General features: G+C 60.0%; 2 protein-coding genes across 2 annotated transcripts; one reads left to right on the top strand and one right to left on the bottom strand.

The window, feature by feature from the left end:
* Window positions 1-17,088: 17,088 nt before the first annotated feature.
* LOC113879831 lies at window positions 17,089-20,096 on the bottom strand. The gene is made up of 5 exons (XM_027521645.1): window positions 19,831-20,096; window positions 19,228-19,405; window positions 18,935-19,085; window positions 18,195-18,391; window positions 17,089-17,305 (listed from the first exon to the last, which is right to left on the bottom strand). The coding sequence occupies exons 2-5, from the start codon at window positions 19,244-19,246 to the stop codon at window positions 17,142-17,144; spliced, it is 531 nt and encodes a 176-aa protein (XP_027377446.1). The 5' UTR covers window positions 19,247-19,405; window positions 19,831-20,096; the 3' UTR covers window positions 17,089-17,141.
* Window positions 20,097-20,445: 349 nt separating this feature from the next.
* Window positions 20,446-23,027, top strand: DIO3 (iodothyronine deiodinase 3). The gene has a single exon (XM_027521707.1). It carries the CDS (start codon window positions 21,065-21,067, stop codon window positions 21,968-21,970), a length of 906 nt encoding a protein of 301 aa, XP_027377508.1. The 5' UTR covers window positions 20,446-21,064; the 3' UTR covers window positions 21,971-23,027.
* The last annotated feature ends 3,260 nt before the right edge of the window (window positions 23,028-26,287 follow it).

Genomic DNA, 26,287 nt, shown 5'->3' on the forward strand with positions numbered 1-26,287 from the left:
GGCAAGGAGGAGAGGAAATGGGAGTGCTGGGAGGTGCCAGCTGTGAAGCTCCAACACCTCTCCATAGCTGTCACCCAGGATGTTTTCATGCTCCCTTCTTGTCACCACTCCAAGCCATGACCCAGCACTGCCCAGCTTCAAAGGGGAGAAGCCGGGACAATGACTTCCCTGGTCCCATGAGGCAGGGAGCAGCGTCCAAGGACGGCCCCCATCCAGGGGTGCACCTCCTGTGTGAGCCCCTCCCCTGCAGGGCAGGCTGGGCCCCTGTGACTCATTCTCAGAACTGATGAAATGTCATTCCCACAACTGGGCGATGAAGGGCTGGCCTTCCACCTTGGGGGACTCTGCCGCTCGGGCCCTGGGATAAAGCAAGCTGCTGTGTTGGAGGGACCCATGTGGCCGAGACCATGTAGCCTCCAGCCATAAGCTCTCGAGGGCTCCTGCCAGCCGCCACCAAGGAAGCTTGGAAGCTGATCCTCCCCAGCTGGGCCTCAAGATCAACACAGCCCAGGCGACACCTAGATTATCGCTTGGGAGGGACCCCGTGCAGGGGACCCAGCTAAGTGATGCCCAGAGTGAGGGCATAAGTTTTAGGCACTAAGTTTTGGGATACTTTGTTACACGGTGATGGGTGACTGACACAGGTGGCGTCAGATAAGACAGGCAAATGCAGCGATCTGAGGCTGTGACCTTGAAATCGTCAAGCAGTGTCCCCCTCTGTAAACTGGCCATGCCCACCTCCCCACAGGACGCCAAGAAATAAATAATGCGATGCACTCAGGCACCCAGCCCAGCACCAGCCTCAGAATGGAGAGGTGTGCTGTGCTCACCTACTCCTCCAGGAAGTCCTCCAGGAAGCCCTTCACAATCCCCCAGCTGGATCTTGCCTTCCCTCCCTTGGGCACCCCGATGAAGTGGCTGTGTCTCCATCTGGAGTGCTTTGCTTTCTGCTGAGCTTCCAGTCTTTCGAATCCAGGTCTGATGCTCCAGTGACCCCTACCGCACCCAAGGGCTGTCATAGTTCTTCCCAGTCCAGCAAGAATGAGGCCTGAGGGTCCCACAGCAGGTATTCAACCAAAGCTTGCTCAGAAGAAAATGGGAAGACCCACCAGACATCCCTGTCTGTGAGACAGGACCTGGGATGGTGACCAGGACAGGCTGGGCAGGTGAGACAGAATCCCTCTGCTCATTACTCCTTATCCCTGAGCCCCTAATCCGGATTAGGTGGGGGTGCAGGGCCCTAGGGCATTGAGGATGAAAATGGAAGGTTGGGGACCCTGACCAGGCCAGCTGCAAATACTAGATGCCGCTGAAGGGCTCAACAGAGCCGTAGAACGTAGGACTGACTGGCCAGGGCAGGCTTCGGGCTAGAGAACAGTGAGACTGGATTCACTTCCCAAATCGCTCTGCCCCTGAAGTGCTCAGCCAGGAGGCAATGATGCAGGTGCTTGGAGGGCCGGAGGATGGTCTGGGCCACTGGTCAGCTGGACCACCGACTCAGGAATGCTGAGTCACATGACATCCCCTCATAGAGCCTCAGCATCTCTAGCCAGGTGGTTCAGGATTTCTCAAAGGAAGGCTTTGCACCTGTGATGGCCTATTGAAGCAGTTATTCATTCTGAGAAACCAACTGTGTCTCCAGAGACAGGAGACACCCCCACCAAGGGGCAAAGACTGTGATAGCTGTGTGTCCCAGCACCCAGCCCCCATCTGGAAAAAAAAAAGTGGTCTCAATGGGAGTCGCTGAATAAATAAAAGAGGGGCCCCCAGGGACCGTGACCTGTGCATCCGAACACCCAGTGAGCAGAGGGGCAGTCATGTTCAGAGGGCATGGAAGAGCCAGGAAAAGAAGACCAGGGTGGCACTGGGCTCCCCACCCTTAGTGGTAGGAGTCAGGACTGGGCGGCTGAGGGCAGCAAGTGCCAACACCGAGGTGGGGAGATGGAAGAGGAAGTGGGGAGGGTCACAGAGTGGGGCTCGGGCAAAGGCACTGCTGCTATGTGCCCCGAGGAAGGAGCCGTTACCCACCCCCCAACCCCCACAGTGACTAGGGCCCCTGGGAGATTTCACCGTCTGTCTGACCTCAGCAGCCAGGGCCTCTGGGGCCACAGGCTGGTTCAGCTCAGGGCAAACTCCAAGCTGGGAATAAGCAGCAGCCTTCCTCTCAGCTAGTGAGCTGGGCCCCAGCCCTCCTCAGGGGGATCCACCGCCCCACCCAGTCCTGGCCTGCCTACTTCCTACTCTGGACCCTAAGCATTCCTGTCGATAGGATGCCACTGGTGAATTCAAGCCAGGCTCCTGAGTGGGCCCCAGAGCTCACCCCATGTGCTGGCTGTTCCTGAACCCACTCCACGGACTGGGGCCGGGGGTTGGTTTCGGGGTGATTCAAGCTCATCATGTGTATTGTGCACTTCGCTGATAGCTCAGGTGGTAAAGAATTCACCTGCAATGCAGGAGACCCAGGTTCGATTCCTGAGTCAGGAAGATCTGCTGGAGAAGGGATAGGCTACCCACTCCAGTAGTCTTGGGCTTTGCTGGTGGTTTAGCTGGTAAAGAATCTGCCTGCAATGCTGGAGACCTGGGTTTGATCTCTGGGTTGGGAAGATCCCGTGGAGAAGGGAAAGGCTACCCACTCCAGTGTTCTTGGGCTTCCCTTATGGCTCACCTGGTAAAGAATCCACCTACAAGGTGGGAGACTCGGGTTCCATCCCTGGGTTCAGAAGATCCCCTGGAGAAGGGAAGGGCTACCCACTCTAGTATTCTATCCTAGAGACTCTATAGTCCATGGGGTCGCAAAGAGTCAGAAGGGACTGAGTGACTTTCACTTCTTCACTTCACTTCTTATTTCTATTATTATTGCATCAGGTCCACCTCAGATCCCTGGGCATTAGATCTCAGAGTTTACAGGCCACTGCTTTAAACCACACCACGGTGCAGGGGGGAGGGCCGCCCTGGGCTGGGCCTTGAAGGAGCAGTGTTAGTGTTCCGGGAGGAGAATGGGTGCTGCTGGGGGCTGGGCTGTCAGCTGTGAAGGTGCCTGTGATCCCCCCACCTCCATGGAGGGTATTTGGCCCAGCATGCCCTGGTCCCGTGGGCCCCACAGCTGTAGCAGCCTCCTGAAGGGATGTTTCTCAAGGCCACATCTGATCGCCACTTGCTTCTGTTTGACACTTTCAGTGGCTCCCCGTCACCATCCAGAAAAGGCTCAAGCCAGGAGTCAGCAGAATCAACGCCCCAAAAGATGGCCTTATCCGAATGCTGGGAGTCTGAGAACAAGTTCTCTCTGGCAGAGGGGGCTTCACAGAAGTGAATGAGTTAGGGATCTTGAGATGGGAATGGGGGGTGATCCTGGACTGTCTGGGTGGGCCGAGTCATCACCAAGTCATCACCAAGGTCTTTTACCTTTTAAAAAACTGTTTACCTTATATTGGAGTATAGCCAATTAACAATATTGGGATAGTTTCAGGTGGATGGCAAAGGGACTCAGCCACACATGTATACGTGTCCATTCTCCTCCAAGTCCCCTCCCACCCAGTCTGCGATGTGACATTGAACGGAGTTCCACAAACTACACAGTGCGTGCTTACTTGCTCAGTTGTGTCTGAGCCTTTGCAACTCTTTGGACTGTAGCCCACCAATCTCCACTGTCCATGGGATTTTTCAAGCAGGAATCCTGGAGTGGGTGGCCATTTCCTCCTCCAGGGGATTTTCCCAACCCAGGGATCAAACTGGGGTCTCCTGCATTCCAAGCAGATTCTTAATCCGCTGAGCTATCAGGGAAGCCCAATAGGCCTATTTTATTTTATTTTAAATATTTATTCATTTACTTGGCTGTGTCGGGTCTTAGTTGCGTCATGAGTGATCTTTCTTTGTGGCACATGGACTCTCTCATGGCTTCAGTAGCTGTGGCTCAAGGGCTTATTTGCCCAGAGGCATGTGGAATCTTGGTTCCTCAATTAGGAATCAAACACATGTCCCCTGCATTGCAAGGCTGATTAACCACTGGACCACCAGGGAAGTCCCTCGTTAAATAGTCCATTTTTAAATAGCTGAGGTCGTCTGAGTGAAGAAGCGGGGACAGGAGACTTGGAGCCGGAGTGAGGGCAGGTTGAAAGGCGGCCTCTAGAAGCTGGAAAGAGCAAGGAGATGGACCCCACTCGTTCTGCAGCCTCCAGCAGGAACCTTCCCCGCCGGCCCCTTTTGAGCTTCTCCAGTCCTGTGAGGTGATATATGAGATTCAGACATAAAGAAGGCTAGGCACCAAAGAATTGATGGTTTCGAACTATGGTGCTGGAGAAGACTCTTGAGAGTCCCTTGAACACCAAGTAGACCAAACCAGTCCATCCTAAAAGAAATCAACCCTGAATATTCATTGGAAGGACTGATGCTGAAGCTGAACCTCCAATACTTTGGCCACCTGATGCAAAGAGCTGACTCACTGGAAAAGACCCCGACGCTGGGAAAGATTGAAGGCAAGAGGAGAAGGGGACGACAGAGGGTGAGATGGTTGGATGGCATCATCGACTCAATGGACATGAGTTTGCGCAAACTCCTAGAGACAGTGAAGGACAGGGAAGCCTGGAATGCTGTAGTCCATAGGGTTGCAAAGAGTCAGACGCGACTTAGCAGCTGAGCAACAACAGTTAACAACAGCCCCACTCCGTTTGTAGTGATTCGCTGCTACAGCAGTGACAGGAGGCTCGTACAACCCCAAGCCCTCCCCCGGACCCCCAGGCCTGCCTGGCCATTTTCCACCCTGGAGACAGTTGCTCCCCTCCCCTACTGCCCTGAGCGCCCAGCCCCTTCGGCCTTCAACCACACTGTTTCTTCTGCCTGATACAACCGTCCTTGGCCAGATGCTGGCCACCAGCTCCCACACAGCACTCACCCCAGGGTCCCATCCTCGCTGCAGCCTTCTCGATCCTCAGGACGCTCTACCTTGAACAGGTGAATGTGTTGGAAGTTAGTGGGATCCATGGCCTCTAGCTCTTCGATGGGATAGCTTGGGGTTTCTAAGGGGCCTGAGCCTCAGGAATCAAAGGACAGTCCCTAGAGGGTCCCACCAGCAGGTGGCTTGGCAGTGACCATCCTCTGGCCTTGCGTTCCCCTACTAAAGACTCAAGTTCTGGCTTCATGGGCTTCCCAAGTAATGCTAGTAATAAAGAGCCTTCCTACCATTGCAGGAGATGTAAGAGACACAGGGTGGATCCTGGGGTGGGAAGATCCCCTGGAGGAGGGCATGGCAACCCACTCCACTGTCCTTGCCATAGACAGAGGAGCCTGGTGGGCTACAGTCCATGGGGTCACAGAGTCAGACATCACTGACACCATGTAACACACACACGACCACTTAGCACACCCGTATATGCCCATTCAGGTTCAAAATGGCATGGGACACTTAACTGCTGACCCTGATCTGAGGCCACAGAAAGGGCAGGAATTTTAGAATGAAGACTCAACAGGTGGCCCTGCTCCCTCCTGGTCCACCTCCCAGGGCTCAGTCACCCCCTGGCACCCACATGGCCCCTGACCCAGCCAGGAGCCCCTCAAGAGCAGGTGGCTGAATGCGCATCCCCTGCTCAGGGGACCCCTCCTCAGCCAGCGCACCTGCACCTTCCAAAGCAGGGCTCTCAGGAAAGCATCCAGACGTGGGTGCCGGCGGGGGAGGGGCACGTGGGGACCCACCTCCTGCCGCTGCAGGAGCTCGGGAGCCGAGGGCCTCCCCCAGGACGACCCCTAGCTGGACAGAGGAGCCTGAAGGCTGCACTCCCCGAAGGTCCCCACCCCGGACCCACAAGCAGCCTTGGAACCAGCCCGCAGCCTGCATCTCCCTTTACCCCTGTAAGAAGGGAGGCTCTGACACCGTGAAGATGGCTACTCAGAAATAAAATACCATGCATGCGTGTTCAGTCGCTTCATTGTGTCTGACTCCTTGCCACTCTACAGACTGCCGCCCGCTGGGCTCCTCGTCCGTGGGGTTCTCCAGGCAAGAATACTGGAGTGGGTTGCCGTGCCCTCCTCCAGGGGATCTTCTCGACCCAGGGCTGGAACCCGCGTCTCTTCTGTCCACCTGCGTTGTCAGGCGGGTTCTTTGCGCCTAGTGCCACCAAACAGCAAAGAGAAGGAAAAGAACAAGTGTGGGAGGACGTGAAGACACAGGAGCCCCCGTGTACCACTGGTGTGAATGCCAAGTGGGGCAGCCAAGGTGGAGAACAGGATGGAACTTCCTCAAAAAATAATCCCCAAACTGCCATTTGACACAGCAATTGCACCCGAAGAAACTGAAATACGAAGGAGATGTTTCAATGCATCCGTGTTCCTAGCAGCAGCATCCACAGCAGCCAAAAGGTGGAAGCTGCCCAGCACCTGCCAATGGCCAAATAGCAAGTGGTGTTTGCTAGAATGCGGCGTGATTATGTTAGATTTGGTCTGAAGAAGGAAGGAGCCTCTGACACAGGCCACGAGGCCATTATGCTGGATGAATCTCGAGGACATTACGCTGAGTGAAATAAAGCAGTCACCAAAGGACAAAGACTCTCTGCTTCTACTCCGCGAGGTTCATAGAGACAGAAAGGACAGGGGTGGTTGCCAGGGGCTGGGGGAGGGGGCGCGTGTCTCACGGAGACAGTCTCAGTTTTACGAGATGGATGTGTCGTGGGGATGGATGGTGGCCTAACCCTGCGAGTGTACTCACGGCTGCAGGGCTGCACACTTGAAAGTAGTCAGGGTGGTGCATTTTATGTGTCTTTTACCACAATTAAACTGGTTTAAAAGGGGGGTGGTGGCTTGGACCTGCACCATCTCCTCTCCGTTGTTTTCAAATCCTCTGTATCTTCTTGCAGCTGAAAGGGAAACCCTGTTCCCAGACCACAAGCAAACAGGGCTGCCCAGGTGGATGTGGGGCCAGACCCCCCTTGGCAGCACCCCCCCGACCCTCAGCACCTCCAGCATTAAGCGCCCCACTTGGTGCCTCCTCCAGTCCCTTCCAGGCTGGTGGGTCCTGGAGTCCAAAGTCCCAGAGATGGAGACAGGGCTGAGGGAAGCCTCTTTCTGACTTTGCTGGTCAGCGTTTCAAAGACCCTTTGGTCATACCTGGAGGTTGCCCAGGGAGCAGGTGTGGCCCGAAGGGCACCATACCGCCAGTGAGGGGTGGGCAGAAGCCTCCAAAGAGCCTCCTCTTCCTAAGGGTCAAGTCAGGACAGCTCCCTGTGGAGGCAGCCTTGGGGGCCTGTAACTCCACAATATTAAAAGCAGCTTCTGGAAAAGATTCTCCCCTTTCTCCTCTGCAGCCCTTTCCAGAGATTTCGAGATCATTAATTTAAGTGCAAGAGAAGTCCTGGTGGAAAATATTCATTGTTACAAGCTGAATGTTTCATGTGGGCTCATTAAATCCACCAGCCCTCCCAGGAAAATGCTGGGGGGGCGGGGGGCCGGAGAGGGCCGGGTGGAGTGCAGGGGAGAGGAGGGTGGTCACTTTGAAGAGGAAACGGGGAGGGCAGGAGGCAGGGCAGGCGAGAGGAGGGGTGACCCCTCAGCTCTCACTAAAGCGAGTTGGCTCAGCCCAGGAGAGGAGCCAACACAAATGAGCACCTTTGAAACTGGGTCCTTTCTGTGCGTCACCTCATCTCAGCCTCCAGTCACAGAAGAGGCATCTGAGCCGCTGGGCTGTTATGCAGACTTGTCCAGGGAGCCGCAATTACAACGGGTCACGGCCAGCACGCAAAGCCGTGGACACATCCCTCTAGGACCGCAGAGCGCCACATGCTCCGAAAAGCAGCCTCCAAGCTGAGGCCCCCTGGCCTGCAGCTGGTAATCACTTAGTCATCTTGCAAACAGTTGATGAACTTTCCTATCTGTGTCTCTATTGTTAGGAAACATTTTGGCTGTAATAAATACATATTTGCTGTAATAAATGCCAAAAAAACCACACTGGATTAAACCAGATAGAGGGGTTCCTAGGTGGCACTAGTTAAGAACCCACCTACCAATGCAGGAGACATGAGACATGGGTTCAATCTCTGTGTCGGGAAGATCCTCTGGAGGAGGCCTTGGCAACCCACTCCAGTATTCCTGCCTGGAGAATCCCATTGACAGAGGAGCTTGGCGGGCTACAGTCTACAGGGCTGCAAAGAGTCGGACACAACTGAAGCGACTTAGCATGCACAGAAGCCAAACAAGATAGAAGGTTGTTTTTCTTTCTCCCCCCTCTCATGTAGCAGTCTGAGCTTCAGCATTCTAGAGTCCTGTTGTGGTTACCCAGGCGCTTTCCGCCCTGTTGCTCTGTGAGCCTCAACACCCAGCTTCCATCATGTCCAGTCAAGATGGCTGCTCTGGCTCCTGCCATCACATCTGTCATCCAGCAGTGGGAGCAGAAAGAAGAAGGGGAAGCCACCTCTCTTCCTAGTGGGGGAAAGTCCCAGAGGTTTAACAGATCTTGATTTCTTATGTGTCATTGGTTAAATAGATACATATAGCTACCAGGGAGGCTGAGAACTTGAAAGAGTATCCATGTACCCAGTTCAAATTTGAGGTTTCTTTTACTTTTGGAAGAGTGGAGAGTGGGTATTGGGGAACAACTAACAATCTCTACCTAGAACACCCTCTCCCCTCCCTCCAGGGTCACAGTGAACCAAAGGTCACGAGTAAAAGGCCGTGCAGACTGCAGGAGAGGAGAGAGGTGATATGAGGAAGAATCTGAGGGGTCAATGTCTGGACCAAGGCTTGAGGGACAACTGGAAGACCATCTGGAAGGAGTTTCAGGAGAGGTGGTAGCAGATAGCGAATGGAGCACCTGTGCAGAAACTGGGCTTTGTTGTAAAGAGCAAAAACTCGAAGCTGGAGACAGGGATCCACGCTCAGATGCGGAGTCAGATGGAGAGGCGTCCCATCTCCCCAAGCCTTGGCTGGCGCCTCGTGCAAAGGCTGGTGGTCTCCATCACTGCTCACGGGCCTGGCATTCGTGGAGTTGTGGCTATGACACTTGAGTGGTGGGATCACTGGGTCAGTGTCAGACAGGGGCAGGCGCTGGACCGGAAGAGGGAAAGAGAGATCCCACCTGGAGGCCTCCAAGGCCAGGCTGAGTGGTTTGGATGTTACTCGGAAGCTGTGGACGTTTGCAAGTGGGACAGCATCCTGGGCAGAGAGAGGATTTTCAAACCCGGCTCTGGAGGATGGAGAGGAGGAGTGAGATCGGAGGTGTCAAAGCCTAACAGAAGGCAGCTACACACGGTGCCCGGAGAGAGACAGCGTGGCACAGACCTGCCAAAGTCAGGATACCCTTCAAGCATCTGGGAAGACTTCCTGGAGGAGGCAGCCCTGCAGCTGTGCCAGCCAAAGCAAGGGAAGGGGAGGGGGGAGGGGACTTGCCCCGGAAGGGACAAGAGAGGGAAGGGCAGATAAGCTGAAGCTTGGCAGTGCCCCCAGAGATGCTCCCAGCCACTCAGCACCCTGGCAGCTCTAGCTGTGCCTAGCAGTACATCCATGTCCCAGCTGACCCTCCCAGGAACCAGCGAGGTAGAGATCTTGCTCCCATTTACCAGAAGAGGAAGCTGGAGCCCAGAGAGAGCTGACCACTTCCCCGAGGCCACACAGCAGTCATGCCTGGAGCCCTCGGCACCCTTGAACCATCCTGGGTCCAATAGGATGACCTTCAGAAATGTTCTGACGCTATCTTCCTGGACTCAGGAAGGCTTTTCGTCCTGCTTTACCCGCATCCTAGCCTCCAAGCATCACTCGTGAAGCAGAGAGGGACCCACTGACTAGGAAGACAAACTGAGGCCAGAGAGGGCAAGTCGCCTTCCCGGGTGGCACTGCCCGTGATTGCCGGCCAGCAGGGTCTGCAGCCAGCTCCCTCCAGCTCCTCGTCCTGCTCCCACGATCCTGGCCTGGCTGGGGCCTTCCTCCCCTCCCCCAGCACCCCCGCTGTTTTCCTGGCTCTTTCTGTCTCCGGGAAGGGAGCGTGCTCTGAGTCTGTTTCCCTGGGAGAAATCCATTTTCAGAATCTGGAGGTGTTGAAATGTGTTCTTTTTTCCTCTCCAGAGAGCCCTTCTTGAGGACAGAGGTACCCCGAGAATCCCTCTGGGGCCACCACCAGCCGGGGAGGGCAGTCCATCAGGAGGGCCTGACCCCAGCCAGGGTCGGGGGGTGCCCTGCAAGGGGTCTGGGGAGGTGACCTATCCATCCTGGGACAGTGGGCAGCGGGGCTGCCCTGGACACGCCCACACCTGCACCCTGACTTCTGGAGACGCTCAGCTGCTACCCCCCAGCTGGGGCTGCAGCCCTTCTGGTCCCGAGAGCAGGGTGGCTCCTGAGCCCACCTGCCCGGCTCGGGGCGGGAGCCTCATCTGGGGAGGGTGGATCTTATCATCGTCTGCCAGTGGGGCCTGTGGAGGTCACAGAAGTGCTCGCTCTAAAGGGCTGTGAGCATCCGCTGACCCACGGAGCCAGCCCCCAGGGTCATGGGCACAGGGGGTTGCTGGCTGAGCGAGGTGGGGAGAGGAAGAGGGCGCAGGAGTGGAGGCGATAGAAGGGGAGACTGCAGAAGGGGAGGGGGGAGGGCGTGGCCCTCTGCCCCAGCACACTGACCACACCCGCCCAAGGCTTGCCATGCCTCCGCTTTCAACATCTGCTCCAGAACGAGGATCTGGCCTCGCCTTCCCCACCCTTGTCTCCGCAGGCAGCTCTGACCACACCTTCCTGCAGCTGACCCATCCCCTCCCCAGGGCTCCCAGGCCCTCCCCGGGGGCTCCTTCTGTCTGGTGGAGGCCTTGTATGCCGAGCACCCACTCTGGTGGTAGGCCTGGGGTCTTGGGGAGAAGTTCCTTGAGCTCCAAGAATGCACATCCCAAGTCGTGGACTCGTGGGCCACCCAGACTGAAGCCCGGAAGGGTCCTGGCAAGACCAGGCTGTCCACGGCCTAGCCCTGGGGCCCACACACCCGGGAGATCTCAGCCTCAGTTCTAAGCCTTCAGGACAGGAAGCAGCCTTGGCCAGGGACACCAAGGGACTTCAGGGAGAGGATGTTCAAGGACCCCCCACCCCCACCAGGGGAGTCTCCCCACAGGTGAGTCACATGATGATTCTGCCTGTCCCCGTCCAGCCCACAGCCAGCCCCACCATAGCCCTTATATCCCCAAGCAAGTCACCCTGAAACTCCAGCAGAGCCGTTTCACTGCGGGTCCCGGGAGGGCTGGAGGAAGCCAGGTCCCTCTGGGTTGGGCTCTCTTCCTCTGTCAGCCTCTGCGTCTTGGCCTGCTGGCCACAGGGTAAGGACCAGGTTTACCCAGGCTTGTTGAGACTTCCAGCCAGCCCTGGGCCAACCTCCAAACCGACCTGGAATTCCAGCTCCCACCCACAGACCGGAGGCCCTCCAAGGCAGGGCTGGGGTGGTCCTCAGAACAGCTGAGCGCTGCAGGTGCTGAATGAATGAATGAATGAACGAATGAATGGACACGCCACCCTGCACAGCATTGGCGGGACTCCCCCCTCCCTGCCACCTCCTCACCACGGCTGAGCACAGAGGTTCCCACCCCAGGACTAACACGTGAAAACACACTTGGCTTCGGGCCTGGCGCACAGTAGGGACTTGATGAAAGTTCCCCAGCATCCGCGCATCCCTGTCCTGTGTACAGATGGAGCAGCCAAGGCAGTGGGTACTCTGCTCCTCGGAAATAGAACAGACTTTGCACAGTCCTCCTGGACAACTGTACCCTCGGCGTGTTGAACTGCTTCGCAGTAACAGGCTCCTGTCCTGGATAAAGCCCCCTGCCCTACCAGGAAGCACCCCCAGGCAGGGAAGGGAGGCAAGGTATGGCCCCTAATTCTGAAGGACCCCAGCCTCACCTCCAACCTCCCTTCTGCCTTGCCTCTTTTGAGAAGCTTCTGCATACCCCTTGGTGGGGGTGATGGGTACAAGGATGTGTATTAATGACCCCTTCCGTGACACTGACAACCCCACCATTTGCCTATCAGCTGGCCTGCTGGGCAGGTCCTTGGGCAGACGGGAGTGTGGGGACGGGGTTGGGGGGCCCTCTGAAGCAGGGGCCATACTTTGCCCTGCTTCCCTGGGTTGTCAGAGTCACAGAGACAAATATCAGAGGCAGAGGCGAGGCCTGCCCCCCAGGCTCCCTGTCTCTCTCTCGGTCCCTGTCTCTCAATGGCACTCCCTCACCCCTACTGTCTCTCTCCCTGAGACCCCCTGCCCCCAGCCCTAGATGGAAGTTCCTTTACAAAACACGGAGCTCATCCTCACCGAAGAGATGAGAACAGGAGGCCCATGAGAGCGGGAATGGACCCCAGGTCATGCAACAAGGTCAGTGTCCAAGCAAGAAACAGGGATACCCCAGGGACTCGCCAGGTTCATCGGTGAGCCCTTGGGGCCATTCAGACCACAGGAAACGGGTCCTCCGAGAAGGCTGCTGACCAGCCCTCCAGCCTCATGCAACTGCTGCAGTGGAAGGGCAGGGGGTGGATCTGAGACCCTACAGAAATGCATCTTCCCTCGACATCACACTTCAGAGTCAGGCTGGGTCTGGTCCCGCTTGGGTCCGGCTAAACCTTGGGCCAGGTGCCAGGAGGGCTGGGCTGAGGGTTCAACCAGCTGCAGTCTGAGGCTCCATCCTGGTAGGAGACAGTCCGTCACACTCCCGGTGCCCCGAGTTTCCCCAGGAGCTCGGCACGCCCGCCCCTGACGGGGTGCCCTCTCTGAGCTGACGGGGTGCCCTCTCTGAGCTGACGGGACGGGAGCAGGCACAGAACAAGCAGGGGCTAAAAACGAGCCACGCGTCAAGACCGCTTCCTTTCTGTGCCTCTGCCATCCCCGCGGGACCCAGCCAGGCGCACCCACCAGAGCAGGAGGGGCCCGTGGAGCAGAGCATCCCAGACAGCCGAGTCTGCTCTGACACCAGAGCATCCCTGGGTCAGCTGAGACTGGTGGACACCCAGGCACGCCAGGGAGCCTGCCAAGATCAGGAAGGCACCCCAAGCCGCCCACAGGAGGTGAGGAACCCTGCTCGCTGCTGTGTGCCTGTTTGTTACCAGGCGCCGGGCGGCAGTGAGGGGCTGACAGAGCCTAACTCACCAGGAGCGCCATCTGCTCTGAGATGCGCTAGCAGACCCCCCTCAAGTCACCGGGGCTCAGAGAGGCCCAGGGACTTACTTGAGTTCACCCCGGGAGTGGGCTCAAGTCCAGAAGCTCTCTGGGGCTCCACCCCACCATGCGCTGGCCAGGCAGACCGCTAAGTCAGTCCGTGTGCCTGCAGGGAGTCCCTGGTCATCGAGGGAGACACGGGGGAACGGAGCTCTCTGTATTTGGGGGGTATAAGGAGAAAGGGCGGCTGTGCCAAGCCCCAGAGGAGGAGACTAGCTTCTGCAGCTGGAGAAGGAGGCGGCAGAGTGGGCCTCCTGGGTGGGCAATCAGCAGGAGCAAGGCAAGACCCTCTCGGTCCACTCCAGCTGCATGGCCATCGCCACCACCACCCCACAGAGCCCTGTGACCCCACGGTGCCCGTGGACTTCACCCCCCTCGGAGCTGAGCTGCCGCCAACCCCCTCCATCAGATACGTCAGACGCCAGCCAAGGAAAAGCAGCCACATTTGCACAGCCGCTGCTTGTCCGGCCCCTGTGTGCCAGGCACGCCTCATTCACGCTTCCCGGGCTCTCCATCAACCCCCAAGCAGAGGGTACTGACACCCTCGTTCACAGATGAGCTCAGAGAGGGTCAGGAATGTGCCCAGCGCCATACAGGAAGTGGAGCCAGGATTTGAATCAAGTGTGTGAAATCCCAGAGATCCCAAAGGTCAAGTGACCCGTTGGATGGAAAGGCTCGGTCCTTACGGGGACAGCCTCGGCTATGCCACCCGCACCTGCCACCACCGAGGGCCCTGGAGACGCCGTCCTTAGAGAAGTGTTTTCACTGGCCAGGGGCCAGCATCCCAGCACCCAGCTCTCTCGATGCAGGGTTAGCTGGCTTCGAGACCGTGGCTTGTCAGCAACCATCTTTCCCCAACAGTGTGAAATTCCAAAAGTAAAGCTTTATTATGCCCACAATGCCAAGGCCCACCCCTCTGCCACCCCCCATCCCAGTCTAGTGCGGGAATCTTCTCCTGAGACCTGCAGACACCGCCAACTCGGTGTGTCCCCAAAGAACGAGGCAGACTCCCCTTCCCCGGAGTTCCCATCCCTCTGAGAAGCCAGGTTACCCCCAAGCCCTTCTCCCAGCCTCCCCACACCCCATTCTGCCCCCAGTGTCACCCCACTAACCACTGAGCATCTCTCATTAACTAGTGAGGGTGAGTTCTGGAATCGGACACTAGTTCTGTGTCTTTAGGCAAATCATTTCTCTGAGCCTCAGTTTTCTCATCTATAAAATGGGGTAATAAAAGTTGCATATAGTCAAAGCTATAGTTTTTCCAGTAGTCATGTACAGATGTGAGAGTTGGACCATAAAGAAGGCAGAGTGCCAAAGAATTGATGCTTTTGAATTGTGGTGTTGGAGAAGACTCATGAGAGTCCCTTGGACAACAAGGAGATCAAACCAGTCAATCCTAAAGGAAATAAACACTGAATATCCATTGGAAGATCTGGTGCTGAAGCTGAAGCTCCAATACTTTGGCCATCTGATGTGAAGAACTGACTCATTGGAAAAGACCCTGATGCTGGGAAAGACTGAGGGCAGGAGGAGAAGGGGACGACAGAGGATGAGATGGTTGGATGGCATCACTGACTCAATGGACATGAGTTTGAGCAAACTCTGGGAGATAGTGAAGAACAGGAAATCCTGGTGTGCTGCAGTCCATGGAGTTGCAAAGAGTTGGACACAACTGAGCAACTGAACAACAATAACAACCTCCTTAAATGGTGGGGTTGAATGATCTGCCCATTTTACAGATGACTAGATGGAGGCACGGAGAATTCAAGTGACTTGCCCAGGATCACACAGCTCGACCATAGTAGAGTGGCACACGGAGGCTGCTGGGACACCCAGAGCTGCATAGACCCTCCTTTCCCTGCGCCTTCCTGTCTCCTGCCAGCTCCAAAAGATCTCACTGAGGACCAGGGCCCTTTCCCAGGGGCCTGGCCAGTCTCGGGGGCTCCTGAAGGGTGGACACCGAGCCTGATGTACTGTGAGCCCACTGGGAGCCTAGGCTAGACAAGGGTTTGGGGGTGGGGGTAAGGGGTCAAAGCAATTCAGGAGGGCACCCTCAGCAGACAGCAGAGCTGAGACCCTCGCCGCTTTGTTGGCCATCTCTCAGCCTCAGCAACGCCAGGCGAGGGTCCCTCTCTGCTCTGAGCTCCTACACGCTGGCAGCCATGAGCGTAGTGGCATTTAATCTATACACAACCCTGGGTATCTGCACCGATGTGACCCCAGGTTCAGAGACGGAGGCTGACTGGGTCAGAGACGGTCATGCCGGGATGTTGTCCAGTGCAGGCACACCCACAGCTGCCCATCTCGGGCAGCTGGACAGTCATTTCATCTTCTGGACACTGGGAATCACAGCATCAGGTCTAACTACCAGGATGTTGGAGGCGCAATGGGCCCGTGGCCCACGAGGAGGCTGCTGGGGTGGCCCTGGGTCCCCAGTGAGGAATAGGTCCTTCCTCACGGTTCCACTTTTTCTTCTCCCCTGTGGCGCCCCCTGCTATTCCACGGCTTCCTGCAAGAGGCTTGACGTGCACTTCAGAGCAAGGCTGGGTATAAACAGATACACCCACACGTGCCCTCGTGTAGAGTGGGCACTGCCCGGCATAAAGAACAGGGCAAATACAACGCGGTCACAGCATCACGCGCACCTCTCGGTCAAGGAAAGAGAATCGTAGAAGCAAAGCAATTTAGGGTGCCAGTCCGCTGGCTGATCGTACCCTACCTTCTTCCAGAGACAGTAAGAGATGGACAGGACAGACTGACCCAAAGCTGGCTCTCCAGCCCGCTGGAGGCCTCAGAGCAGGGTCTGCCTTTCATATGAATGACCGAGCATCCAACATCCCTCCAGCCCCAGGCAGGCCGCGCCCGCAGGCAGCCTCCCGTATGGGCCTCGGGGAAGGAGTCACCCGCCCTCCGCAGGGGCCTGGTCTGGCACCAGGAGGCGTGCAGAATGCTAAGTTGTGTCTGTGCTCAAGGCAGGAGCCAGTCAGAGCCAGGCTGGGTCTGAGAGGTAGGACTGGGCCCACATACGAGGCTCTGAAGGGGCAGGCGAAAGACGGGCCAGGAGCAGTTCCATCGAGCAGGGGTTCTCGACAGCCCCAGAGCGTATTGAGACCCCAGCCCCAGAGCAGCATCCAGGTAAGGACCTATAGCCCTCCTTGAATCTTCTGGGATCGTGGAGGCGTAGCACAGGGAAGGCGTGGAAAGCAGCCACCCAGTCCCCATGCAATACATGATGAGGCCGGAGGGAGGGCGGGACACGCCCAGGTTACCCACTAGGTAGCCAGGGCTTCACCTCCAGGCCTTCCCTTCTCTTTGGCCGGAAGCCCCAGACCTCCCCCGGCTCAGGAACGCTGCCAACACCAGCTCCATGCAGGCCCCAAGGCCCCAACAAGCTCTCCTGGCTGGGCTCCCAGGCGGCCAACCACCCCAGAGCCCAGCCGGCAGCTCCCGGGAGGGTGCCCAGCCGAAGCATGTCCTGTGAAGATGGACAGAGACCTGCTGGGTCAAGGACACCTCTAAGACCCCTAAGCCCGGAAGCCGCTGAGCCCGCAGCCGCCACCCACCAGCAGCGCATCCACCCTGTTGAGCCGAACCGAGCCGAGTCGGAAGAGGTCGAGTCAGAAAGAAAAAAGCGTCTTTGAAGCAAAAGCAAAGGGTGAGCACAGCCCTCCCCCCGCCCCGCCATGGGGGTTCTCGGGTCCCCGTGAGAGGACTCCCAGGAAGGTCAGCGGCCAGGGGGATGAGGGGGTTCGCCAGACGCTCTGCCCGAAGGGGATCTCCCAGGGACTGTGTGCCCCCGGGTCCCAGGTCCTCGAAGACCTCACTCTGCCCGGCCGCGGACACGCCCTACCTTGCTTAGGGCTGCCCGCCAGCGTGCAGAAGGGCAGGATGAAATGTTTGGAAATTAGATGTTTCCAATAAGTCCACACTGCACTCGGGTAGCTGGTTTCACAAAGATTTATTGGATTCCTCGGGGGCGCAGGGGGCAGGCTCGTCACTGCGGAGGATCCTGGCTGGGCCGGCCTGGGAGAGGCAGAGTCTGGGCAGCAGCTGACACAAGACCAGTAGTGAGAGGTGCCCGGCCCTCGGCCACGAGGAGGGAGACGGTGGGGGTGGAGCAGGCCTGACCCAGAGGGAGGTGCAGGCCGAGGAGAAGGCCTGCGGGTCCCAGGGGAGGGAGGAGGCAGAGGGAACAGTATGCACGGAGGCTCAGAGGCAGGAAGGCAGCTGGGATTCCCCCAGGGCCCCAGGAGGCCCGGGGAGGGGGCTGGGGAGACGGAGCGCTGAGGCCTCCGGACAAGCTCACGGCCAGGACACACCTGTCACTCTTCAACACGCTTGGCCAGGTGTGTGGGCTGCCCCTGCTCCCCCCCTGAAGCCCCAGGGGGGCCCTCCTGCAGGGGGGGCCCTGAACACCCCACGGGGAGTCTCAGCATCCATCTATCTGGCAGCTGGGAGCTTCGTTACCTGGGGGTAGACACAGGCCGGGAGGCCCCTCTCCCACTGCCCGCACAGGGCAGTGTGGAGGAGGGGCCGGAGAGGAAAGTCTGGGGAGCATGGTTTCTGGGGAGCAGCGACGTCCTCCCTGCCCTGCCTGGGGGTCCCAGCCACCTGTCCAACCCCCTCCCCACATCCAAGTTGCTCCTGGATACCCAGGAGACCCAAGCCAACTTGTCCATCCCTTTCTTTCCCCGGCCCGCCCCCTGCTGGAGCTGCCGCAGGGCAGGCAGGAAGGAGGCAGTCGGCCTGGCCAGCCCACTGGCGTGGGCACAGCCCAGGCTCCGACTCTGGTCCCCCAGGGCCCGAGGCCCGGCTCTTCCGGGTCCCAGGTAAGACTTGGCCTCGGGCGAGGGCAAGTCAGGACAAGACGTGGGCAGCTAGGAGAAAGCGGCCCGGGGAGGCGGGGAAGGGGGCAGGGGCTGCTTGGGAGGGAAAAGGGTTTAGGAGACGGAAGAGAGGGAGGGAGGACCGGGCAGAGGCAGAGGAGCAAGAGTCTCCGCACGGGGCCTGCGTCCCAGAGGCCACTTGGAGCTCAGGCTGTCCTCACCTGCACAAGGCGTGGTGGGAGCCAGATGTCCGATGTCCCGGAATCCAGAGACGCGGGGTGGAGCCGGCTGGCCCGAGGAACAGAAGCAGATCCGCCAGAACGGCCAACAGTCCGGAGGACAAGCGCTGCTCACCTGAGCCTCCCTGGGGCCCAAGGGCCTATGGGTTGGTGGTCTCCCTGGGCTGCCCGCAGAGGCTCTGGAGGGACCAGACTCACCTGTGCTCCAGGCCACTCCTTCCCCACACCACTGCCACTACCACCTCCCCAGGCAGCGCCAAAGGCCCTCCCAGCCAGGCGACGTCCCTGTGCCTGGGGCGGCAGCGTTGGCTTTTTGATCTTCCGAGACTAAATGTGGGAAGGGGGTAGGGAGGACAGCCCCATGGCTCCGACCCGGCTCCTGTGTACGTGCGGTGGGGACAGGGCACAGGTCTGAGACTGCCCCCTCCCAGAAATTAAGGAATCAGGGCTGGAGAGTCTGTCCAACAAAAGTTGGGACTCCCATGACCCCTGCAGGAGGGGGCAAACTCAGGGCCCCAAAACGTCCTTCAGGGACTAGCCAAGTAGAAGGCTTCTCTTCTCTTCTCCCCCCAGCCACGACCCTGACTCCCCGGCCCAGCAAAAGATAAGTCAAGGAACCACCGATTTGCCAGCTCAGAGATGCTCTGCGGCGGGGTGGGGGAGCAGGCAAGGGGGACGCCCCCCATTCAGGTTTTGGGATCAGGGAGAACCCCCTAACTCACCTAAAGACCCCTACCCACGGTGCTGATGGGCAGTGCCGGGGGCGCGGAGAACAGCGGGGTCCGGGATGAAGCGGCCTTTCCTCTGGGTGGGAAGTTCCCGGGCTCTGCAGCACCCAACGCCGCCGCCCCAGGCCGCAGGGGCATCGCCTGGCTGGGAGAAAGAGAAAAGGGTCTACCTTCAGGCCCCTGACCTGCCTTCCACTAGGGATCTTGACCTGCCGGAGCCGCGGTCCCAGGTGGGAGTTTGCAGGGCAGAGGGTCCCGCCAGGGTCGCGAAAACCGGAGGAGAGGACCTCTGCCTGAAACGCGCATCTCTCTCCGCGCCCGCTGGGGCCCGCCGGGTCCTGGGTGGGGGCTCGGTGCCCTAGGTTGACTCCCCGAGACTTGTTCCCTCGCCGCCGCCGCCGCCGAGAGCGGTGCCCTCGCCGAATCCGGATCAGCGAGCTTCCACCTCTGCCCGGGATGCGAGCGCTGTGTCCGTCCCGGGAAGAAGTTAGGCGGCCGGTCCCCAGGCGGGTAGCGAGCGCACGGGACGCCGGCGGTGGCGGCGCCGGACTCGGGCTCAGCCACCGCCGCCCCAGACGAGTCCCCACGACCGCGAGAGCGTCCCAGGCGGGCTGGACTCCCCCGGCATCAAGATCGCTCTCGACCCGGTTCAGGCCTCGCCTCAGGGGTCAAGGAGGCCCGAGGCGAGGCGACCTGGCTACCAGCTTCGGGGACCCCCCAGGTCACGGTACTCTGCGCCCCGCCGCCCCAAGTCGCCGACCCCGCGCCGCGCGCAGCGAGTCATCAGATCTCTGACGCGGCGGCAGAGCCGACCAGGGCCCCCATGGAGTTGGGGAGTTACCCCGCACCCCTAAAAGCCTCCACACACATTCCCCGTTGAGAGTACGCACTTCCCCGCGTCCCAGCGCCTCCGTGGTGAGTCGAGCCGCAGCGCTCTGGGTCGGTGAAGGTGGCTCAGCGCGGGCGCTCCAGTCCCGACGTTCCCGGGGCAGAGAGCGACGTCCGGGGACGCACGGGACGGGTGCGCCCGGCGGCCGGGGCTGCGCCGGCCGAGGCAAGCGGCGAGAGGGGAGCGCTCCGGCGTTCAGGCAACAGCTACCCCTAGTGGGAGAGCCGCCCGGGGCCGCCGCCGCCCCGCGCCCGCCGCCCCGCGCCCGCCGCGCCCAGCGCCCAGAGCGCTCCCGGCTCGGCTAGGGCGCAAGGACGGCGCTGCCTTCCCCGGGCCTCCGCGTTTCTGGCGCCGGTCGCCAACCCTCCCGCTAGCCCTGCCCTCCGCACCTCCCCGCCGGGACCCGGAGGCCGCTGACCCGAGAGCTGCGGCGCAGAGCCGGGGCGCGATGGGACGGGGCGGGCGTGACCCGCGCGGCGCGCGGCAGCCTCGGGCGACGGCGGGGGGCGCCGAGCGCGGTGTGCGTGGCGGGGCGGTGCGGGGGGCGGCCGTGTGCGAGGCGCGAGTGTGAGCGCGCGCGGGAGGCGGGCGGGCTCCGGGAGGCGAGCGGCGCCCGCGGGCGAACGCGGCAAGCCGCGGGGGCCCAAAGTTGCCTCCTTGCGGGCCAGCGTCCCCGGCGGGGCAGGAGCCGGGGCCAGCGAAGCGGCGGCCGCCGACCCAGGCTCCGGCGGCACCTGGGCAGCGGCCCCGCACGAGCAGCAGCGGCGGGGGCGGCGTTGGCGGCGGCGCGCGGGAAGCGAACCGGAGCTCCGGCGCGGCGCGGCTGTCCGCCGGGGATCTCCGCTCAGGTGCGCGGCGAGGGGCGCGCGCGGGTCGGGGCTGGGACGCCGGGATCGGGGCCAGCTTGGTGCCTGCGCTAGCCGGAGGACCTCCGCCGCGGACTCCCGGGTCCCTGGTCCAGCTGTCTGACCCGCGCCGCCACCGAGGTCCTGATCGCCCGTCCCGGCGAGCGGGCTTCGGGGCCCAGCCCCGCCCCTCCGGCCCCCGGGCCGGGCCGCCCCGCCTTCCAGCCGCTGGTGCTCGCCCTCGGCCGGCGATTTCTAAGGCCCTGGCCGCGCCGCGGGGTGATCCCTTCGGGCTCAAGTTGCAAGGGGGCGGGCCCCGGCCGGAGGTGGAGTCTCCCGCCAATTGATGCCTCGGCTATAAATTGAGCTCTCCGAACAGCCGAAGCCCAGATGTCTCGCCAGGCTGCCCCGCGGTGGGTGGTGGGGGAAGGTAGGGGGACTTTGGGGGGCGCCGCCACCATGCTGCGCTCCCTGCTGCTTCACTCCCTGAGGCTCTGCTCCCAGACGGCCTCGTGCCTCGTGCTCTTCCCGCGCTTCCTGGGCACGGCCTTCATGCTCTGGCTGCTAGACTTCCTGTGCATCCGTAAGCATTTACTGGGCCGTCGACGCCGGGGTCAGCCGGAAATCGAAGTGGAGCTCAACAGCGATGGCGAGGAGGTGCCCCCCGACGACCCGCCTGTCTGCGTGTCCGACGACAACCGCCTGTGCACCTTGGCGTCGCTGAGGGCCGTCTGGCACGGCCAGAAGTTGGATTTCTTCAAGCAGGCGCATGAAGGCGGGCCGGCGCCCAACTCTGAGGTGGTCCTGCCCGACGGCTTCCAGAACCAGCACATCCTCGACTACGCCCGAGGAAACCGTCCGCTGGTGCTCAACTTCGGCAGCTGCACCTGACCACCGTTCATGGCGCGCATGAGCGCCTTCCAGCGCCTGGTCACCAAGTATCAGCGCGACGTCGACTTCCTCATCATCTACATCGAGGAAGCTCACCCTTCCGACGGCTGGGTCACCACAGACTCTCCCTACAGCATCCCGCAGCACCGAAGCCTGGAGGACCGGGTCAGCGCCGCGCGCGTACTGCAGCAAGGGGCTCCAGAATGCGCTCTCGTGCTCGACACGATGACCAACTCCAGCAGCTCGGCCTACGGTGCCTACTTCGAGCGCCTCTACATCATCCAGAGTGGCACCATTATGTACCAGGGCGGCCGCGGCCCCGACGGCTACCAGGTCTCCGAGGTGCGCACCTGGCTGGAGCGCTATGATGAGCAGCTGCACGGCCCACAGCCCCGTCGAGTGTAAACAACCGATGGACACGTGACTGAACTTGGCGGGCCATGCCTTCGAGCCTTCGAAGCCCACGTGCAAACAACTCCCAGACAGGCTTGGCGTGGGCCCAGTGACACAGCTGAGCTGAGCCATGCATCGCAGTCTGAGTCTGCCTCTCAGCCAACACCTGAAGATTCCCTTCCACCTCCCCAGACTCTGCTTTCAACTGTCCCTCGCCTGTACTTGCTTGGCTTGCTCTAAATCCCCTTCTGAGAGTGGAGGCAGCGCCGCCCTTGCCTGCGTGCCCCTGGACTTGTGCTCGCAGAGGCCCCCTGCCACAGCTCTCACACGCCCTCCCCAGAAGAGAAGAGCCAGCGTGCCTTTAAGCAGGCGCGCTGGCCCGGCGCAAAGAGACTTAGGCTGCGCCCGCGCGCCCTGGGCGCAGCTGGGTTCCAGCAGCGCGAGCCGCTCGCCTTAGTTGCCTGGCACCCACACCTGTCGCGCGCGCGCGTGCGCGGGGAAGGGATACCCTGCTGCTTTTGTATCTATGTCTTGTTCCTGCCTTGGGGGAGGATGCTTGAGGTGGGGAAGGGTGGGCAGGGTTATTTCCCCCCCTTATTTTGGGTGCTCACGAGCCCCACTGCTGATGAAGAGCTGTCTCTAACTGGCCTCGACCACGAGCTGGTTCTGATTTGCAGGAGGCTCGCAGCAGCACCTAAGACAAGAGGGGAAAGTGCTCTGGGTTTCCATGAGGAAACCACATCAACGGGGTGGGAGAGGGAGGTTGGGGGACTGCTTAGGGACAAAGGAAGACCGCTTAGGAGGCGGGGTTCACGGCGCCCCGGGCAGAGGGAAGGGGCCGGGGCTCCTGCGACCCGGGGTTCGAGTGGTGGAGTCCGGAGAAGAAAAATGAAGGGAGAGCCTGGGAACCCCGAAAGAGGGGTCTCCCAGACAGAGCTGCCGACTGCGGGGCCGGAAGTGGGGGGGGGGGGCCTGATGTGAAGGCTATTTAGTGAGTGTTTTGCTGGAAACGTTCCCTGTATATAAACTTCTTTTACACTACAATAATAAAGGCTTGAAGTAAATTGCTTTCGGGTTGCCTTTGGTTCCTTTATTTTTTTCTTCTCTCTGAATAGCGGCAAGAATTAAACACAAATCTCTCCCTCGCGTCCCCATAGTGACCCTAGGGGGAAGGGTGGAGAGAAAGAGCATCCGCCAGCGGGGGTGCGGGAGGGGAATGAAGAAGGAAAGGGGGTTTGTGCCGATGCCCGGGATGCGCACAGGCCCGGGGTGGGGGACCCAAGGTGATGAGAAGAGCGGAGATGTGGAGCCCGGCGGGGTCCCTAGGGAGGCGGTAGGCGGCGAGGCCCGCACTTGCTGCCGCGCGCGCGTGCGCGCGCGCACGCAAGCTGTGACAGCTGACCCTGCAGCCGCCCATCTAACTTCTCCCGGCGACCGTCGGTGTGGAGGCGGGGAGTACGGAGCGAGGCAGGGCCCTGGGGCTTTGGACCAGGTTGGGCCGGTCTCCCGCCCACCGCGGGCGCTTCAGCACACCTGGCTCCTCCCTAAGCCACTTCCAGCACCTCCTTGCTCCCTCGCGCGCTCCTCAAACCCGCAAAATCGTCTCCCCTACCCCTCCGATCCCCGCCGGTCTGCTGGGGGGTCCCCCCGGGAATCGCCATGGAAAAGCGCAAGGTGGGGGAGGGCGGGGCGACCGGGGAAGGAGAGGCGGCCTGCAGCGCCATCACTCCAGCAGCAGCTCCTACCGCGGGGCGGGGGTGGCTGGAGGGCGCCCCCCCGCCCATAACACCCCCTCCTCCGCTTCCCCAAGTTCGAGCCAAACCTCATCACCACCACCCCAAGGCGCTCAGTGCTGGGAAGCGGAGGAGAGCGAGGTGGCCGAGCCGAGAGAGACGAGAGAGGGATGGCGGTGGCCGGCACCCGGGCTGGGAGAGGAAGGGGTCTTGGCGTTTGGCACAGAGCCCCCGCGCCCCCCGCATTCCGGGCCAGGCGCCCCCTCGCAGTCCCTGCCCCCACCCACCCACGCACCCCCGGCTCGCGTGTTGCTCGCTAGGTGAGGACGATGCCGGGAGCGCGAGGTTAGCTGGTCTCCACCTCCCTGTGCTGGTGACGCCTAGAGCAGAACAGTGGGTGGGGGGCGGGAGAAACAGAGAAAGGAGAGCTGAGGCGGGAGCCCGGGGACCAGGAATCCGGGGAGCCGAGCCGCCGCACTTCCCCATCCCCGGGACCCGGGACAGTCCCAGGCCCGGGATGCGGAGGCGGGCTTTGGGGGCGCGGTTTCTGTGAGCGCCTGGGTGTCAGTGCGCGCGCACGTGAAGGGGGAGCCGGGGAAGGGCAGGGCGGGACGGGACGGGGAGGGGGGGTGGTCTGCGGGACAGAGGGTCCAAGCAGGCTGGAGGCAGGACGGAGCCCCAGCTCCACCTACGCTGCCTCCAGTCCCGCGCCCAGCCCCCACGCCGCTCCTCCGTGAAACTTTCTGAAACTGACACCTTGAGCTGGAATTTTTTTTTTTTTTTTGCTTTAAAAGTATTTACATTGAAAAAGCTACCTTTAAGAAATAAGAAAAAATTGGCACAGATGGTGTTTCTGCATCTCCTCCCATCCCCCTCCTCCCGAGCTCTTCGTCTCACCCCGAAACCCCCAAGAATACTGAGCCAGCGGCGGGGTTACAGGGTGAACTCCGACGCGCACGGCCGGAATGAAGCGCAGGGAGACCCCGGACGGCGCGGCGCCGCCGCAGGGGCCCCCCTGGGAGCCGGGGTCGCTGTCGGCCCCAGTCCTCTACCTGGGGATCTAGCAGGAGGCGCTGCTCGCTCCCCTCCGAGCCTCCTCCGGCTTCTGGCACCAAAATCCCGAGTGCGCGGCGCTGGGACCTGCGGCTCCTGCCTCGGCCCGCGCGGCCTGGCGCGCTCGCCTCTCCTGGGCGCCCCAGCATCCACTCCTTCCTTTCTCTTCTCTAGTCTCCCTGTCTCCCTTCCTCCCCCTCATCTTTCCGTTTCCTTCTCGCTCTTCCCTTTCCCTCCTTTTCTTGTTCCTTTCTTTTCTCCCATTTCCTTTAAAATCTCCCGTTCTTACAAAAAGAACGCACGCTCATTGCCAAAAACAGAGAAGTCCCGAGAGTCAACCCTAGGTAACCTCCCGGTGTGTGCACTTTCTAACTTGCCTCTCCCATTCACCCACCCTTGTAAAACCAGCGAAGGCTTATCCTTTTATAGGCTGGCATTAACTGTTGACTCCCTGGCACCTCTCTCTCCAGGATCCCTGCCCCTTTCGACGTCAGTAACTGAGTATTGGGTGACCTCAGGCCAAGGATGGCTCCATGGGTGCCCCAGGTCAGGGATGTTGTTTCATTTTATAAACATTCTTCACGAGGTGCTCAGGGCTTTACTCCCCTCTGCCCCATGAGCATATTTCTTAAAGTGAAACTGCTAGACACACCCGTGTCTGTGTCTGTTGTGCCACATTTTGCTAAACTGCCTTCCCGAAAACCTATTTAATTTTATTGTTTTGTATTTTCCCAGTGCTCTCTCTCTCTCTTCCTTATTTTGAACCGAAAACTATGAAGAAAAGACATAAATGTATCTTCAATATTAAATTTTAAATACAGGGGAACATACAGCACAAAGTGTCAGGCTTGCTTAGAGCAAGCGGTCTCAAACCGCATTTCAGATCCCAGTGGCGGCTCATGAAATCAACTTACCAGATCAAGTCAGCCATCTTTGAAATGGAAGACATGCAATGTAAATACCAATGTTCACGTCATCTAAGTTAACTGTGGCTTCCTGAAACCTTTGTGCGCGCGCGCGCGCGTGTGTGTGTGTGTATGTAGACACGCACGTGCAATGTGGCTGGTGTGAAATGCGGCTCTCCAGGGGGATCTACAATGTTTGGGAAGGTTTGACAACCACCCCTGAGCATCCCAGGCCCTCCTCCTCCTCGGGACCGCCCCTGTGATCTGTTTTGTGAGCCTCCTTCCAGGCCCCACTTCACCTGCTGACAGCCCTACCTGAGCACATCTTCAGCTCTAGTCTCCATCAGGCTATCATAGGGATCACGCCGCGGCGTGTTCGGTGATCACCCCCACCCGCCCCCACACATTTCCCATGCCATTTCCTATCCTGGCATCCTCGGCCTGGCCATCCGTCTAGTCTGAGCAGGTCTCTGCCTGCGGAGTAACTTGTGCCAGGCACCGTCCGGATGTCTGAGTGCCCCCCTCCCGCCCCCAGAAGGAACTCATCTCAGCCTTCAAGGAATGCTCAGACGAGAGGGGAGGAGGGGAAGGAGACAGTCATCTAACCATCACCAGCCTCCTCATCGTTAGTATTTTCA

Source organism: Bos indicus x Bos taurus, chromosome 21 (assembly GCF_003369695.1).
Source record: "Bos indicus x Bos taurus breed Angus x Brahman F1 hybrid chromosome 21, Bos_hybrid_MaternalHap_v2.0, whole genome shotgun sequence".
Taxonomy (NCBI): domain Eukaryota; kingdom Metazoa; phylum Chordata; class Mammalia; order Artiodactyla; family Bovidae; genus Bos; species Bos indicus x Bos taurus.